This window comes from Elephas maximus, chromosome 8, assembly GCF_024166365.1.
Source record: "Elephas maximus indicus isolate mEleMax1 chromosome 8, mEleMax1 primary haplotype, whole genome shotgun sequence".
Lineage (NCBI taxonomy): Eukaryota > Metazoa > Chordata > Mammalia > Proboscidea > Elephantidae > Elephas > Elephas maximus.
The window spans coordinates 115,943,889-115,962,765 of record NC_064826.1 but is presented as its reverse complement, the minus strand read 5'-3'; the positions used below and the strand labels follow the sequence as shown (position 1 = coordinate 115,962,765).

Here is an 18,877-nt window from a genome sequence, read left to right as displayed (position 1 = left end):
CTGGCTATTGGTTTTGTATAAATCCCTTTTACTATATTGAGGAGTTCCTTTCTATTCCTATTTTGCTGAGAGTTTTTATCAGCAATGGGTGTTGGACATTGTCCAATGACTTTTCTGTGTCAATTGATAAGATCATTTTGTTCTCTTGTTTTATTTATGTGATGGATTTATTGATTTCCTAATATTGAATCATCCCTGTGTACCTACTATGAATTCCACTTGGTTATGCTGTATTATTTTTTTGATACGCTGTTGAATTCTATTGGCTTGAATTTTGTTGAGAATTTTTGCGTCTATGTCCATGAGGGTTATTGGCTTGTAGTTTTCCTTTTTTGTGACGTTGTTGCCTGGCTTTGCAATCAGTGTTATTTATGTTGGCTTCATAGAATGAGTTTTGGGGTATCCCTTCATTTTCTGTGCTCCAAAATAGCTTGAGTAGTATTGGCATTAGATTTTCTCTGAAAGTTTCGTGGAATTCTGTAGTGAAACCATTGGGACAGGGCATATTTTTGTTGAGAGTTCTTCTTAATTACCTCTTCATATCTTCTTTTGTTATGGGTCTGTTTATTTTTTCTGCCTCAGTTTGTGTTAGTTTAAGTAGGTAGTATGTTTCAAGAAATTTGTCCATTTCCTCTAGCTTTTCAAATTTGTTGGAGTACAGTTTTTCCTAGTATCTATTATGATCCTTTTTATTTCAGTTGGGTGTGTTGTGATATCACCCGTCTCATTTGTTATTCAGGTTATTTGCTTCCTCTCCTGTTTTTCTTTTGTCAGTTTGGCCAATGGGTTGTCAATTTTGTTGATCTTTTTCAAAGAACTAATTTTTGGTTTTGTTGATTCTATCAATTGTTTTTCTATTCTCTATTTCATTTATTTCTCCTCTAATCTTTATTATTTCCTTTCTTCTGGTGCCCAAGAGCACCTTTTGCTATTCTCTTTCTATTTGTTCAAGTTGTAGGGTAAATGACTTTATTTTGGCCCTTTCTTCTTTTTTGATGTGTGCATTTATTGCTATGAATTGACCTCTAAGCACTGCTTTTTGCTGTGTTTGAAGAGTTTTGGTAAGATGTGTTTTCATTGTCATTAGACTCTGAATTTTTTTATTCCATCTTTAAGCAAAAAAAAAAATTTTTTTTTTTTTTTTTTTTTTTTTAAGCAAGGTATTGTTCAATTTCCTTGTATTTGATTTTTTTTTCCTTGCTGTTTCTGTTACTGATTTCCACTTTTATGGCATAGTGATAAGAGAAGATCCTTTGTATAATGTTGATGTTTTGGATCTTGTTAAGGCTTTCTTTGTGGCCTAAAATTGGTCTTTTCTGGAGAACGTTACATGGGCTTTGGAAAAGAATGTATACTTTGCTGCTGTTGAGTGGAGTGTTCTGCATATGTCTACGAAGTTGACTTATAGCAACCCTAAAGGAAAAAATAGAACTGTCCCATACAGTTTCCAAAGAGCAGCTGGAGGATTCAGACTGCCAAGCTTCTGGTTAGTTCTTAACAACTGTGCCTCCAGGGCTCCATCATAGAGAATTAGGATTTACAACACATAGACTAATCACAGAGAACAGTCACATCAGATTGCAAAATGGCAGACAACTGTATAATACTGGAAATCATAGCCTAGTCAACTTGAAACACGTTTTTTGGGGACACAATCCAATCCATAACACTTAGTTTTTCTTTCAGGTCTTCGCTGCAGAGGGTTGACATGATGTGTCTGTCTACAGCATCATATTGGCTTGGCCTTTCCCTCCCAACTTTTTTTTTTTTTTTTAATTTTTATTGTGCTTTAAGTGAAAGTTTACAAATCAAGTCTGTCTCTCCTAAAAAAAAATTTATATACTCCTTGCTATATACTCCTAGTTGCTCTCGCCTTAATGAGACAGCACACTCCTCTCCACTCTCTATTTTCGTGTCCATTCAACCAGCTTCTGACCCCCTCTGCCCTCTCATTTCCCCTCCAGACAGGCACTGTCCACGTAGTCTCATGTGTCTACTTGAGCCAAGAAGCTTACTCCTCACCAGTATCATTTTGTATTCCATAGCCCAGTCCAATCCTTGTCTGAAGAGTTGGCTTTGAGAATGGTTCTTGTCTTAGGCTAACAGAAGGTCTGGGGACCATGACCTCTGAGGTCCTTCCAGTCTCAGTCAGACCATTAAGTCTGGTCTTTTTATGAGAATTCAGGGTCTGTATCCCACTGCTCTCCTGCTCCCTCAGGGGTTCTCTGTTGTGTTCCCTGCCAAGGCAGTCATCGGTTGTAGCCGGGCACCATCTAGTTCTTCTGGTCTCAGGCTGATGTAGTCTCTGGTTTATGTGGCCATTTCTGTCTCTTGGGCTCATAATTACCTTGTGTCCTTGGTGTTCTTCATTTTCCTTTGCTCCAGGTTGGTTGAGACAAATTGATTGCATCATAGAAGGCCTCTTGCATGCATTAAAGACCCCAGATGCCACTCTCCAAAGTGGGATGCAGAATGTTTTCTTAACAGATTTTATTATGACAATTGACTTAGATGTCCCCTGAAACCATGGCCCACAAACTCCGCCCCTGCTATGCTGGCCTTCGAAGGGTTAAGTTTATTCAGGAGACTTCTTTGCTTTTGGTTGAGTCCAGTTGTGCTGACATATCCTGCATTGTGTGTTGTCTTTCCCTTAAAATAGTCCTCGTCTACTATCTAATTAGTGAATAACCCTCTCCCTCTCTCCCTCCCCACTCTCGTAATCATGAAAGAATATTTTCTTCTCTGTTTAAACTATTTCTTGAGTTCTTATAATAGTGGTCTAATGCAGTATTTGTCCTTTTGCTACTAATTTCACTCAGCATAATGCCTTCCAGATTCCTCCATGTTATGAAGTGTTTCACAGATTCATCATTGTTCTTTATGCATGCATAGTATTCCATTGTGTGCATATACCATAATTCATTTATCCATTCATCCATTGATGGGCACCTTGGTTGCTTCCATCTTTTTGCTATTGTAAACAGTGCTGCAATGAACATGGATGTGCATATATTTGTTCATGTAAAGGCTCTTATTTCTCTAGGATATATTCCAAGGAGTGGGATTGCTGGATCACATGGTAGGTCTATTTCTAGCTTTTTAAGGAAGCGCCAAATCAATTTCCAAAGGGGTTGTACCATTTTACATTCCCACGAGCAGTGTATAAGTGTTCCAGTCTCTCCACAACCTCTCCTACATTTATTGTTTTGTGTTTTTTGGATTAATGCAAGCCTTGTTGGTGTGAGATGGAATCTCATTGTAGTTTTGATTTGCATTTCTCTAAAGGCTAATGATCGTGAACATTTCCTCATGTATCTGTTAGCTACCTGAATGTCTTCTTTAGTGAAGTCCTTGTTCGTATCATTTGCCCATTATGTTAACTGGGGTTTTTATTTTTTTGTAGTTGAGTTTTGGCAGTATCATGTAGATTTTGGAGATCAGGTGCTGATCTGAAATGTCATAGCTAAAAACTTTTTCCAAGTCTTTAGGTAATCTTTTCACTCTTTTTGTGAAGTGTTTAGATGAGCATAGGTGTTTGATTTTGTTTCTGCATTGTTAGTAATGTTTTGTATACTGTTAATGCCATGTATTAACGATCCTAGCATTGCCTCTATTTTTTCTTCCATGATCTTTATCGATTTACATTTTATAGTTAGGTATTTGATCCATTTTGAGTTCATTTTTGTGCATGGTGTGAGGTATGGGTCTTGTTTCATTTTTTTGCAGATGGATATCCAGTTATGCCAGCACCATTTGTTAAAGAGACTCTCTTTTCGCCCTTTAACAGACTTTGGGCCTTTGTCAAGTATCAGCTGCTCATGTGTAGATGGATTTATCTGGATTCTCAATTCTGTCCCATTGGTCTATGTATCTGTTGTTGTACCAGTACCAGGCTCTTTTGACTATTTTGGCAGTATAACAGGTTCTAAAATCAGGTAGAGTAAGGCCTCCCACTTTCTTCTTCTTTTTCAGTAATGCTTTAATATCTGAGGCCTTTTTTTTCCTTCCATTTTTTTTTTTTAATGAAGTTGGCGATTTGTTTCTCCATCTTATTAAAATATGTCATTGGAATTTGGATAGGAATTGCATTGTATGTATAGATCACTTTTGGTAGAACAGGTATTTTTACAATGTTAAGTCTTCCTATGCATAAGCAAGATATGTTTTTCCTCTTATGTAGGTCTCTTTTGTTTTCTTGCAGTAGTGTCTTGCAGTTTTCTTTGTATAGGTCTTTTATGTCTCTGGTAAGATTTATTCCCAAGTATTTTATCTTCTCGGGGGCTACTGTAAATGGTATTGATTCAGTGATTTCCTCTTCGATGTTCTTTTTGTTGGTGTAGAGGAATCCAACTGATTTTTGTATGTTTATCTTGTATCCCGATACTCTGCTGAACTCTTCTATTAGTTTCAGTAGTTTTCTGGGGGATTCCTTAGGGTTTTCTGTGTATAAGATCATGTCATCTGCCAACAGAGATAATTTTACTTCCTCCTTGCCAGTCCGGATGCCCTTTATTTCTTTGTCTAGCCTAATTGCGCTGGCTAGGACCTCCAGCACAATGTTGAATAAGAGCAGTGATAAAGGGCGTCCTTGTCTGGTTCCCATTCTCAAGGGGAATGCTTTCAGATTCTCTTCATTTAGGATGATGTTGGCTCTTGCTGTTGTATTAAAAAAAAAAAAAAAATTTTTTTTTTTTTTTTTGTATAAATGCCCTTTATTATGTTGAGGAATTTTCCTTCTATTCCTATTTTGCTGAGAATTTTTATCATGAATGGGCGTTGGACTTTGTTAAATGCCTTTTCTGCATCAATTGATAAGATCATGTGGTTCTTATCTTTTATTTATATGATGGATTACATGAATGGTTTTTCTAATGTTGAACCACCCCTGCATACCTGTATGAATCCCACTTGGTTACGGTGAATTATTTTTTTGATATGTTGTTGAATTCTATTGGCTAGAATTTTGTTGAGGATTTTTGCATCTAAGTTCATGAGGGATATAGGTCTGTAATTTTCTTTTTTTGTGATGTCTTTACCTGGTTTTGGTATCAGAGATATGCTGGCTCCACAGAATGGGAGTATTCCATCCTATTCTCTGCTCTGAAATACCTTTAGTAGTAATGGTGTTACCTCTTCTCTGAAAGTATGGTAGAACTGTACAGTGAAGCTGTCTGGGCCAGGGCTTTTTTTTTTGTTAGGAGATTTTGATTACTCTTTCAATCTCTTCCTCTGTTATGAGTCTATTTAGTTCTTGTGCCTCTGTGTTAGTTTAGGTAGATAGTGTGTTTTCTAGAAATTCATCCATTTCTTCTAGGTTTTCAAATTTTTTAGAGTACAGGTTTTCATAGTAATCTGATATGATGCTTTTAATTTCAGTTGGGTCTGTTGTAATAACACCTATGTCTTTTCTTATTTAGGTTATTTGCTTCCTGTCCTGTTTTTCTTTTGTAAGTTTAGCCAATGGTTTATCAATTTTGTTAATTTTTTCAAAGAACCAGCTTTTGTTCTTGTTAACTCTTTCAATTGTTTTTCTGTTCTCTACTTCATTTATTTCTGGTCTAATTTTTATTATTTGCTTTCTTCTGTTGACTGAGGGTTCCTTTTGTTGCTCTCTTCCTACTTGTTTAAGTAGTAGGGATAATTCTTTGATTTTGGCCCTTTCTTCTTTTTGTATGTGTGCACTTATTGATTGAAATTAACCACTGAGCACTGTTTTAGCTGCATCCCAAAAGTTCTGATAGGAAGTGTTTTCACTGTCATTGGATTCTATGAATATCTTTATTCAATCCTTAATGTCTTCTATAATCTAGTCTTTTTTGAGCAGAGTATCGTTCAGTTTCCAAGTGTTTGATTTCTTTTTCCTGCTTTTCCTGTTATTGATTTCCACTTTTATGGCCTTATGGTCAGAGAAGATGCTTTGTAATATTTCGATGTTTAGGATTCTGCTAAGGCTTGCTTTATGACCTAATATGTGGTCTAATCTAGAGAATGTTCCATGTGCACTAGAAAAGAATGTATACTTGGCTGCTGTTTGATGGACTGTTCTACATACGTCTATGAGGTCAAGTTGGTTGATTGTGGCATTTAGATCTTCCATATCTTTATTGAGCTTCTTTCTGGATGTCCTATCCTTCACCAAAAGTGATGTGTTGAAGTCTCCTCCTATAATTGTGGAGCCGTCTATCTCACTTTTCAGTGCTGTTAGAGTTTGTTTTATGTATTTTGCAGCTCTGTCACTGGGTGCATAAATATTTAATATGGTTATATCTTCTTGGTATATTGTCCCTTTAATCATTACATACTGTCCTTCCTTATCCTTTGTGGAGTATTTAACTTTAAAGTTTATTTTGTCAGAAATTAATATTGCCACTACTGCTCTTTTTTGATTGTTGTTTTCTTGATATATTTTTTTTCTATCCTTTGAGTTTTAGTTTGTTTGTGTCTCTAAGTCTAATGTGTGTCTCTTTTAGGTAGCATATAGACGGATCGTGTTTCTTAATCCATTCTGTCACTCTCTGTCTATTGGTGCCTTTAGTCCATAGTCCATTTACATTCAGCATAATTATGGATTTTATGAGTTTAGTACTGTCATTTTGATGTCTTTATTTGTGTGCTGTTGACAGTTTCTTTTTCTCACTTAATTTTTTGTGCTGAGTAGTTTATGTATTGGCTTTTCCTCTTATTTGTTGTTGTTGATTTTGTTTCTGCTGAGTCTCTATTTTTTTCTTGTATTTTTTTTTGGTGAGTAAGATAGTCTCCTTTGTGGTTACCTTAATATTTACCCCTATTTTTCTAAGTTTAAACCTAACTTTTATTTCTTTATATCGCCTTGTCTTCCTGTCCATGTGAATGATCTATGACTATATTTCTTAGTCCCTCTTTATTGTTTTAATGTTGTCTTGTTTTACGTAATGACATCCCTGCTTCTCTGTTTTGAGCATTTTTTAAATCTTGATTTATTTTTGTGATTTCCCTATCTGGGTTAACAATCTGGTTCCTCTGTCTTATGTTCTAGTCTTGAGTTGATATCTGATATTAGTGATTTTCTAACCAGAGAACTCCCTTTAGTATTTCTTGTAGTTTTGGTTTGGTTTTTAAGAATTCCCTAAACTTCTGTTTATCTGGAAATGTCCTAATTTCACCTCACATTTGAGAGACAGTTTTGCTGGATATATGATCCTTGGCTGGCAATTTTTTTTCCTCCTGTGCTTCATACACATGATCGTCTTGGCTTCTTGCCTGTGTCATTTCTACCAAGTAGTCTGAGCTTATTCTTATTGACTCTCCTTTGTAGGTGAGTTTTAGTTTATCCCTAGCTGCTCTTAAAATTCTCTCTTTATCTTTTGTCTTGGCAAGTTTGACTATAATATTCATTAATGACTTTCTTTTGAGATCTACCTTATGTGAAGTTCAATGAGCATCTTGAGTAAATATCTTCTCATCTTTCACAATATCAGGGAAGATTTTTGCCAACAAATCTTCAACCATTTTCTCTGTATTTTCAGTTATCCCTCCCTGTGTTTTTTTTTTTTTTTTTTGTGCTGGTACTCCTATCTCTCCTAGGTTATTTCCCTTGATAGAGTCCCACATGATTCTTAGGGTTTCTTCATTTTTTAAAATTCTTTTGTCTGATTTTTCTTCAAGTACATTTGTGCCAAGTGTTTTATCTTCTGTCTCACTAATTCTTCCTTCCACTTCTTCAATTCTTCTCCTCTTACTTTCTATTGAGTTGTCTTATTCTGTAGTTTTATTGTTAATCTTCTGAATTCTGATTGCTGTCTCTCTATGGATTCTTGCAGCTTGTTAAATTTTTCATTATGTTCTTGAATAAACTTTTTAATTTCTTGAACTGCTTTATGTGTGTGTTCCTTGGCTTGTTCTGCGTATTGCCTGATCTCCTTCCTGATGTCTTCAAGAGTTCTGTGTATTGATCTTTTTGTATTCTGCATCTGGTAATTTCAGGAAGGCACCTTTATCCAGAAGATCCCTTGTTTCTTTGTTGAGTGCTTGTTGAAGCAATCATGGTCTGTTTTTTATGTGATTTGATATTGACTGTTGTTTCCATGCCATCTATAAGTTATTGTATTAGTTTATTTTATGTTTGCTTACTGTATCTTAGCTTCTTGCTTTCTTTTGTTTTAATATGCCCATATAGGTTGCTTGAGTGAGCTAGCTTGATTATTTTTGCCTTTGAAGCTCTAACATCCTGTCACCAGATGGCTAGAGCTGTTATCAGGCGTATAAGCCTAGGAGTTCATTCACTTTTCTTGTATGGATTCAGCTCGTGTGTCCAGGTAGGTGGTCATCAAGTGTGTGGTACAGGCTCTAAGGAAATGTTTGACAAAAGAAGAAAAACACTCATGGTACAGTCTCCCTGAAATGACTGGAATTTTACAAACAACATCATCCCTCATCTATCTATATAAGTATTTTACATAGTGCAGTAACATTGTCCAGAGCATATTTCCCTTTATTTCCAAAATTTAACAGGATAGCATTAACATTTCATATGCTCCTGTAGTCTTCGCATGATCTTTTTTTAATGGGTACAAAATATTCCAGGTGGTAAAGTACCGTATACTATCATTTACTTAATAGTTCGTGTGTTGAACCTTTGATTGTTTCTAAATTTTTCACTATTAGGGATATGACATGGATATAAGAATTTAAACTGTTTTCTTAGTAAACTGTGTGAAGTTGCCCAAAATATCAGCTGGAATAGATCAGTTCAGTTGTTTCCGTTTTACAATTCAGTAAGTTAAACAGTGGCCTTGAATAATACATATCACATGGAAATCACCTTTGTGAGGATGCCTTCCCAAGGTGACTTTCACACATTTTCAGCAGCAAGGTATTTTTCCCCCTAATTGAATACTTTTGTGTAAATCTATTTCATTTTATTAGTAAAAGTTGATACGGTTTTCAGATTATATCTGTTACTATAACTGCTGTCACTGAGACCAATCAGTTCCGCCGTTAGACCAGGGTAAAGGAGCCCTTTGCTCATGGATCAGGGAGTTGTCCATGGGACTAAGATGATGTGTCCACAGAGCTCCTGCCTCCTCTGACTTCCCTTCACCCTGGAATTCCCTGCCCCAGTGACCCTGAGTCTACTTCCAGAGCTTGTGCAGACCTCTTTCCTTGTAGATCTTATCTCTGGTATGTGTGTAGCTAGACCTGAGGGATGGTTGAGAGTCAGCTGCAGCTGTTGGTAGAAGGAGGAAGTAGGGGGATGAGACTGGTTCTTGACTATGCAAGCTGGAGAGCCCACATATGTGCACATGAATCCCCTGAGGTACAGGGTTGTGTCAAGGGCTTAAGGAAGAATCCAATAGATAGCTGGGAGTGAGGGGAGGGATGGGCCGAGGGCTGGGGTTGGTGCTCTTTGAACCACCACAAATTCTAAATTTGAAGCTAGGCTTCAAGTTGTTCTAAAGGTGTATTTGTCAATGTAGGCAAATGAAACAGTATTGGCAGTTTGTTAGCTTGAGTCATAACTCATATCTTTGAACATAGCTAGTTGCCTCATTTGAATTCTTGGAGATACTAGGGTGGACAATGAGAATACAGCTATTTTGAGAGAGAAACAATGTGAAATTAGAAAGTAATGTGATAATTGTCCCATATCGCTTTAGCATCAATTTTATTGACAAGACATCAGATCTGCATTTATAGAGATAAGTATTTGCAAGCAGCACCAGTTTTCAATGGTACATCTTGTACTCATGGGAAATTTTTCAGTTACACAAAAATGACTTGACAGAGTTTATTTAACAAGAAGATATAGGGAAACAATCTATTTGGAAGTACAACTTATGTATAGATGGTCTCATATTGCTAAAATTGAGTTATATACCAACTTTGAATGTATTTTTCTAATTTATAATTTTTAGCAAAATTATTCATAAAATGCATGTATGCTAAAAAAAAATGATAAAACCACATACATGTAGATCCCCTGAAGCCTCTTGCTCTATGAAATGCAACTTAGAAATCACTAACTGAACCGACCCATATTTGGATCCATGGGTTAAGAGAGAACAGAGTGATTGGTGTACATGGCATTTCAAGACGTTGCCCTCCAAACATTACACTGATTATCTGAATTTTGAAGCAGCAAGTCTGATTGTTCATTTGTTTTCTGGGAAAACAACACTTCACACCCTGGCTGGCCTCATAGGCTGCCTGTCTGGGACAGGAAAAACCCAGCTGGAGCCTAAGAAAGATCTATGGGAGAGCAAACCCCAGTCGAGTCTTCTATCAAAAAAAAAAAACGGAGTTGGCCAAAGTTCTCAAGTGTTCCAAGGGAGAGTTCTAACTCTTACAGTTAGGCCCTTGTCCAGGGGCTTTGGGTTACATTTAAAGCCATAATCACCACGGAGGTATAAATGGTCCAGCTACACCTCATACAGGAATGGGAGCCCAATAGGTAGGATGTAAATAAACGTGGAATTGATGCTAAATTGTTTTGCTAACCACTAATTCATACTGCTTTTTTTTTTTTCCTAGTTCCTTAACATCCCTAGAAGATTTAGATTGGCTGCCATTCAACCACACACTCTCCAAGGTTTTTGAGTCTATACTAAACGTGACCATTTCCACACTGACATTTCTGCAGGAACATGGAGTAGCAGTCACTGGTAAGGGAACTGTATAGCTATTGCCAATTTTTAAATGATTCTTTATTTAAATTGTTTCACAATCCACATATAGCTAAAATGCTGTTCAAAAGAGGGAACTAATTAAAATATCAAATGCTATGGTGATGGCTGCACAACATAATACATGTCCTTAATGTCACCGAATTGTCTCTATAAAAATGTTGAAATGACAAATGTTTTGTCATATATGTTTGTACCATAGTTAAAAAATAGTTGCTAAACATTTACAGTGTGCCAGGTAATGTGCTGCTAAAGAATTCAAAGATGAATAAGTTCCACGACAGGTCTCAGATCTCAAAATGTAGTAGAGACAAAGAGTTAAACAAATGGATCTGCGGTTGGCTAACTACGTAACTATTTTTATAAGACTTCATGAGTTAAAAATGATTTTTACAGATAAACATTTGTGATCAGTTTGATGATAGGAAACACTAACTTTGAACCCCAATTAAGAGAAATGTTATTCCCCTCCAAAAGAATTCCATTCTTCTCACTAGTAGACCTGTACTACAAAAAAAAAAAAAAAAAAAAAAAAAAAATGTATTCAATTGAATTTCGTCAATAAAAATACTGTGGAAAAAATATCAAATACAAAGAAGAATCAATTATTTGTGTTAAGAGTAGATAGGACTAGATCGAAATGGTTAAATTAAAATTGATTTTGGCTTATTTTCTACCATGGTGGAAATTCTGCAGTCATTGCTAGTAAAAATGAGTTTTAATAAACAAACTGATTTAACATTCTCTGACTTGATATTTTCTAAGATTAGACATATCATTGGTTCTGTGATTTTAATATTTTCTCTCTCCTGAACCCTTAATAGGAGGAAATATTAAAAGACAGTAAAGCTAATGAGAGGAGGCAGGTTGATGTGGACTTGAATAAGAAGCTCTTCCATGGGAGAAAGAATGGAATTATCTAGCTCTTTTCTCAAATCAGTATATTATTTCCCAAACTATCAATTTGACTGGAACCTTTTACTTTTAATTCCCTCTTTCTCTTTTTCCTTTTCTCCATCTCTTTCTCTGAGGGAAATACAGGGAGAAAACAGTTGGAACTAGAACTCATCCATCTATTCATCCTTCCATCCATCCATTTATTCATTCTCTCATTCAGTAAACACTTACTGAGCACTTTCTATAAACCAAACACTGTCCCAGACAGCGGGAATAAAAATCTGAATAAGACGTGCTTCCTGCTTTCAGGGAACTCATGTTTAGTTAGGGGAGAAACGTGCCGATAAAGAAAAAAACAGAGGCCATGGAGTAGGGATCTGGTATCTTTCTCAGGAAAAGCTTCAAGGAGGAGTTTTGAAGGATGAGTTAGACTTCATCAAAGAGAACAGGGCACCAATGCCTATGTGTCAGTACCAGGAGGTAGAGGGAGCTCTGGGTGTTTGACCTTCAGTGTGGGTGGAGTACAGTGGGTGATGGCAGGAGAGAGCCTGGGAAGGGAGCCTGGTCCAGATCACAAAGGCTATTACAGTGATACAATTAGAGCTGCATTATAGTGCTCTGGTGGCACAGTGGTTAAGAGATCGGCTGCTAACCAAATGGTTGGCAGTTCAAATCCACCACCTGCTCCTTAGAAACCATATGGGGTGGTTCTACTCTGTCCTATAGGGTCACTATGAGTCAGAATCAACTCAGTGACAAGAGGATTTATTTTTTCTTTTTATAGAAAGATATTGATACTCCTGGGCAGGTGTGAAGGGTGGAATGGAGGCAGGCAAGCCTGGAGGTCATGAGCCCAGGGATCAAATCCTTACTTACTTGGTTATTTACTTACTTTATTATGAGATCTTTTAACTACTTTCCCGGTTTCAGTTTCCTAACCTATATAATGAGAGAGTTACAGAAATATCTTTTTTAGCCCATTTGACCCCTAATGTTTTTAGATTCTCAGATTTTTTTTTTCTCTAAGGAATAACCTAACATGATACCAACCCCACTTCACCTTCCACCCAGCCCCCATAGTGAGAAAAGCTTTCTCTGTTCATTCTGTTAGAGAGAAGTCAGCAGGTAGGTCATTAATGTTTAACTTGTTTTTCACCTTAGGTTAATTGCTTAGAAATCTTAAAATCCAGAAGTGGGGTGAGAAACACAAAAAAGAGTTCATTGATATCTGCCTAATGACCTCAGGTTATATAAACTTATTTGGAAACCTAAGTTTTTGTACAAGGAGTCCTGGTGGTGCAGTGGTTAAAGCAATTGACTGCTAACTAAAAGGTCTGCAGTTTGAAACCACTAGCAGTGGGAGAAAGATGTTGCAGTCTATTCCATAGAGATTTACAGCCTTGAAAATCCTATGGAGTCGCTATGAGTTGGAATTGACTCGATGGCAGCGGGTTGGTTGGTTGGTAAATTTTTGTATATCATCCAAATTAAACAATTTATTTACTTTACAATTGCAAATGTAATTACAGCTAAGAATGTCATTAAAATAAGCTATTTTCTACCAACTTGTCAGTAAGTCAGAGAATGAATACTATTACAAAACACAGTTCTCGAGGCAACTCAAAATGGCCTTCATCTCTCTTGTTTCTGAGAAAAAAAATCTTTTGCCAAAAGAGCAGATTGCTGTGTCAAGGGAAAGGAATGGATCATGTCAGTGGCTTTGAGCCAACTCACATTATTCATTGAAATTGTTGATCAGCATATTCTTGACTCTGTTATTAAACAATGAATTTCAGAATCTAAGTTTTCTTTCATATATTAACAATTACTTTATAGTTATATACCCATTCATAGACTTGATGTTATTAATTTTTTCTCTTCTTTTTGGAAACCCATGGATAATTCCAGCCCATTCTGAGAGCAGGAAAGATTAGTGGTCAGAAGTCAAGTTTTGGAATTAGATTGTCTGAATTTGAATCATAGTTTAAGCTAGAAATAATACCTTGTTGTTGTTACTTGCCATCGAGTCTACTCTGACTCGTGGCAACCTTATGTATAATAGAATGAAACATTGACCTGTCCTGTGTCATCTTCATGATCATTGGTATGTTTAAGTCTAGTATCATGGCTATTGTGTCAATCCATCTTATTGAGGGTTTCCCACATTTTCATTGGCCCTCTAGCAAACATGATGTCCTTTTCTAGCAAGTGGTCTTTCCCGATGACACGTTTAAAGTAAACAAGTTGTCTCTCAATATTCACTTCTAAGGAAGATTCTGGTTGTATTTCTTCTAAGACTATATATATGTATTTTTTGCTCTTCTGGCAGTCCACAGTATATTCAATATTCTTTGCCAATGCTACAGTTCAAATGCATCAATTCTGTATTCCTTTTTCATTATCCAACTTTCTTATGCATATGAGGTGATTGAAAAGACCATGGCTTGGGTCAAGCACACCTTATTCATCAAAATGACACCTTTACTCCTTAAAACTTTAAAGAGTTTTTTTTTTTTTTTTTGGCAGCAAATTTGCCCAATGAAATACATCATTTGATTTCTTGACTGCTTCTTCCACTGATGTTGATTGTTGATCCAAGTAGAATGAAGTAATTGACAACTTCAATTTCTTCTCCATTTATCATGATGTTGCTTATTGGTCCAGTTGTGAAGACTAGTGTTTTCTTTACATTCAAGTGAATGGGACCTTAAGTGACTAAATTCAGAGTGTCACCTTAATGACTTTAAATGTTAGCTTCCTTCTCTCTAAAAAGGGGATAACAACAGTACCTGACTTATAGAGTTTCTAGAGAACAGGCCTCACATGGGAAATGTAGCCTAGGTCCTGCTACATCTTCAACATAAAATAAATGATAGTTTAAACATTAGAATCAATCTTTTTCTTTCCCAGGATGCCATGCAAAGAAAATAAGACTGTAAACTAAGAGTCTGGTTTCTGTCCTATCTTTAGTAAATTCCTGAAACCCTCTTTGACTTGGTTATTCTCTGCAAATGGTATAATTATACCTTTTGTATAGATTTCAGACATTTAAGGATTACATGAGACCATGTATGTGAAAATGGTTTTACATCGCTAGGCAAGTGCAGGCACTTAGGAGATGATTGTGAATCACACTGTTAAACTATCTAGTTGCTGAGTTTTAGATAAAGTTTCACCTTGGAATTTATGTTTCAATTGCTAGGTTATATTCCCTAGAGATTTTGTCAAACCTTGGGAGTCTTGGGCTTTTATTTAGGCTGTGCCACTTTTAGCTGATGTTGCTGAGTTGATTGGGTAGATTGTGAGTTTTATATCATGATTCCTTCTCTTAAAACCCACCCCTGCCGTCCTTCTCTTAGGGGGACATTTTCCTATGACTTTAAATAATCTCTGGAAACACAGTTTTAAAGACTCCACAGTATTTTGTTTTGAATACACCATAATTTATCCTTTTCCCTGTCGCTAGATGCTTAGAGGGTTTTCAATATTTAATCATTTTAAAGCTAATGGGATAACATCATTGTATATCAATTTTTCCACCACTTGTTTGTCAGATTATCTTACTGTGGTGGCTTGCATGTTGCTATTTTGCTAGAGGCTATGCCACCGATATTTCAAATACCAGCAGTGTCACCTATAGTGGACAGGTTTCAGTGGAGCTTCCACTCACAGAATAGGAAGAAGGACCTAGTGATCCACTTCCAAAAAAAAAAAAAAAAAAAATTGACCAGTAAAAACCTTATTAATGGCAGTAGAACGTTGTCTGATATAGTGCCGGAAGACGAGTGCCTCAGGTTGGAAGTCACTCAAAATATGACCGGGTAAGAACTGCCTCCTCAAAATTGAGTCGACCTTAATGGTGATGATGGAGTCAAGCTTTTGGAACCTTCATTTGTTGATGTGGCACAACTCAAAATGAGAGCAAACAGCTGCAAGCAGTCATCAATAAATGGAACAGGCAATGTAAGTAGAATGGTCTAGAAAAATTGGAAATTGTTAAAAATGAAATGAAATGCTTGAAGATCAATGTCCTAGGCATTAATGAGCTGAAATAGACTGGTATTGGCCATCTTGAATCAGACAATCATATGATTTACTATGACAGGAATGACAAATTGAAGAGGAATGGTGTCACATTCATTGTCAAAAAGAACATTTCAAGATCTATCCTAAAATACAACACTGTCAGTGATAGGAAAACATCCATACTCCTACAAGGAAGACTAGTTAATATGACTATTATTCAAATTTATGCACTAAACACTAAGGCCAAAGAAAAAGAAATTGAAGATTTTATCAACTTCTGCAGTCTGAAATTGATAAAACATGCAATCAAGATGCATTGGTAATTAATGTTGATTGGAATATGAAAGTTCAAAGCAAAGAAGAAGGATCAGTAGTTGGAAAATAGGATCTTGGTGATAGAAACAATGCTGGAGATTTCCTGACAGAATTTTGCAAGACCAATGACCTATTCATTAGAAATTCCTTTTTTCAGCAACATTAATGGTGACTATACACATGGACTTTGTCAGATGAAATACATAGGAATCAAATCAAATACATCTGTGGAGAAAGATGATGGAGATACTCAATTCATCAGTCAGAACAAGGCCAGGAGCCAACTGCGGAACAGACCATCAACTGCTTATGTGCAAGTTCAAGCTGAAGCTGAAGAAAATTAAACCAAACCCAAGAGAGCCAAAGTATGACCTTGAGTATATCCCACCTGAACTTAGAGTCCATCTTAAGAACAGATTTGGCACACTGAACACTAATGACTGAAGATCAGGCAAGTTGTCGGATGACATCAAGGACATCATACATGGAGAAAACAAGAGGTCATTAAAAAGACAAGAAAGAAAGAAAGGACCCAAATGGATGTCAGAAGAGACTCTGAAAATTGTTCTTGAACATAGGTTAGCTAAAACGAATGGAAGAAATAATGAAGTAAAAGAGTTGAACAGAAGATTTCAAAGGCTTGATAAGACTAAGTGAAGTATTATAATGAAATGTGCAAAGATCTGGAGATAGAAGACCAAAAGAGAAGAACATGTTGGCATTTCTCAAGCTGAAAGAACTGAAGGAAAAATTCAAGACTTGAGTTGCAATGCTGACAATTCTGTGGGTAAAATATTGAATGATGCAGGAAGCATCAAAAAAAGGTAGGAGGAATACATACAATCACTCTGTCAAAAATAATCGGTCAATGTTCAACCATTTTACCCAAAAAAAACCCAGTGCTGTAGAGTCAATTCCAACTCATAGTGACCCTGCAGGACAGAGTAGAGTAGGAGGTAGTATATCATTAAGAACCCATTGTACTGATGGAAGAAATCCAGCTGCACTGAAGACATTGGCAAAAAAACATGGCTCCAGGAGTTAAGATGTTCCAGCCAACAGATGTAACCCTGGAAGTGCCCACTTGTCTATGCCATGAAGTTTTGAAGATAGCTACCTGGCCAACCAACTGGACGACATGCATATTTGTGCCCATTCCAAAGAAAGGTGATCTAACAGAATGCAGAAATTATTGAACAATATCATTAATATCACTTGCAATTAAGATTTTGCTGAAGATAATTTTAAAAAGGTTAAAGCATTACTTTGAAAGGAAACTGCCAGAAATTCAAGCTGGATTCAGAAGAGGATGTGGAACGAGGGACATCATTGCTGATGTCAGATGGACCTTGGCTGAAAGCGGGAACTACCAGGAAGGTGTTTACCTGTGTTTTATTGACTATGCAAAGGATTCAACTGCATGGATCATAACAAATTATGGATAGCATTGTGAAGAACAAGAATTCCAGGACATTTAACTGTGCTCAAGTGGAACCTGTACATAGACCAAGAGACAGTTGTTTGAATGGAACAACTGGTTTAGAGTCAGGAAAATCTTGCGACCAGGTGGTATCCTTTCACCATACTTATTCAGTCTGTATGCTGAGCAAACAATCTGAGAAGCTGGACTATATGATAAAGAACCTGGCATTGGGATTGGAGGAAGACTCATAAACAACCCGTGACATGCAGATGACACAACCTTGCTTGCTGAAAGTGAAGAGGACTTGAAGCACTTAATGATGAAGCTCAAAGGCTACAGCCTTCAGTATAGATTACACTTTAACATATAGAAAGCAAAAAATCCTCACAATTGGACCAACAAGAAACATCATGATAAATGGAAGAAATATTGAAGTTGTTAAGGATTTTATTTTATTTGAACCTACAATCAACAACTATGTAAGCAGCAGTCATGAAATCAAAGGATGTATTGCATTGGGCAAATCTGCTGCAAAAGACCTTTAAATTGTTAAAAAGCAAAGATACCACCTTGAGGACTAAGGTATGTATGCCTGACCCAAGCCATAGTATTTTCAATCACCTTTGTATGCATGCAAAAGCTGGACAATGAATAAGGAAGACTGAAGAAGAATTGACGCCTTTGAATTATGGTGTTGGCAAAGAAACACTGAATATACCACGGACTGCCAGAAGAACGAACAAATCTGTCTTGGAAGAAGTACAGCCAAAATGCTCCTTAGAAGGATGGTGTAACTTGGTGTTAAGTACTTTGGACCTGTTATTAACAGGGACCAGTGCCTGGGGAAGGACATCATGCTTAGTAAAGTATGCAGTTAGTGAAAAAGAGGAAGACCTTCAAAGAGATGGATTGACACAGTGGCTGCAACAATGAGCCCAAACATAGCAATGATTGTTAAAATGGCACAGGATAGGGCAATGTTTCATTCTTTTATACATAAGGTTGCTATGAGTTGGAAATGACTCGATGGCACCTATCAATAAAAAAATATTAATTTTTGTTCATGTATCTTAATAAGTTTCTGAGATAGATTTGTACATATGAAATTACTGGTTTCATTAATTTGAATTTTATAAGGCTTTTGAAATATATTATCAAATTATGATCTAGAAATTTTGCAATCATTTAAGCGAGGGAGCATGGGCCATCTCACCACACTTTCAATAGTATCGAGTACTAGCTTCTGTTCTCTTTTCCTATTTGATAGCCCAAATGGTATTTTGTCTTCAATTGCTTTGCTTTTTGAAACAAAGATGGCAGTTTTTCTGAATTACATTGAACATGTCAAAATGTTAAAACAACTGACTATAAAACATCCTCTTATTTCATAGAGTCAGGATACAACCTATCCTTGAAGGATATGGTGTGGGATCCACAGCTGGTCCAGTCTGATCTGAAATCCCGATTTGGTTTTGATGAACTTCACTCAGAACGAATCCTGAATTATTCAGCTGAACTAAAGGAGGTACCCATGTCTGATTTGTCACCGACAGTG

At 36.5% G+C, this 18,877-nt stretch overlaps 1 protein-coding gene across 1 annotated transcript in view; it reads left to right on the top strand.

The window, feature by feature from the left end:
• The window catches only part of ABCA13 (ATP binding cassette subfamily A member 13), a 570,776-nt gene that overhangs the window by 68,534 nt on the left and 483,365 nt on the right, over nucleotides 1–18,877 (top strand). The window contains 2 exon segments of the mRNA XM_049894281.1: nucleotides 10,510–10,640; nucleotides 18,714–18,847. Of these exon segments, the coding sequence (XP_049750238.1) occupies nucleotides 10,510–10,640; nucleotides 18,714–18,847 (265 nt within the window).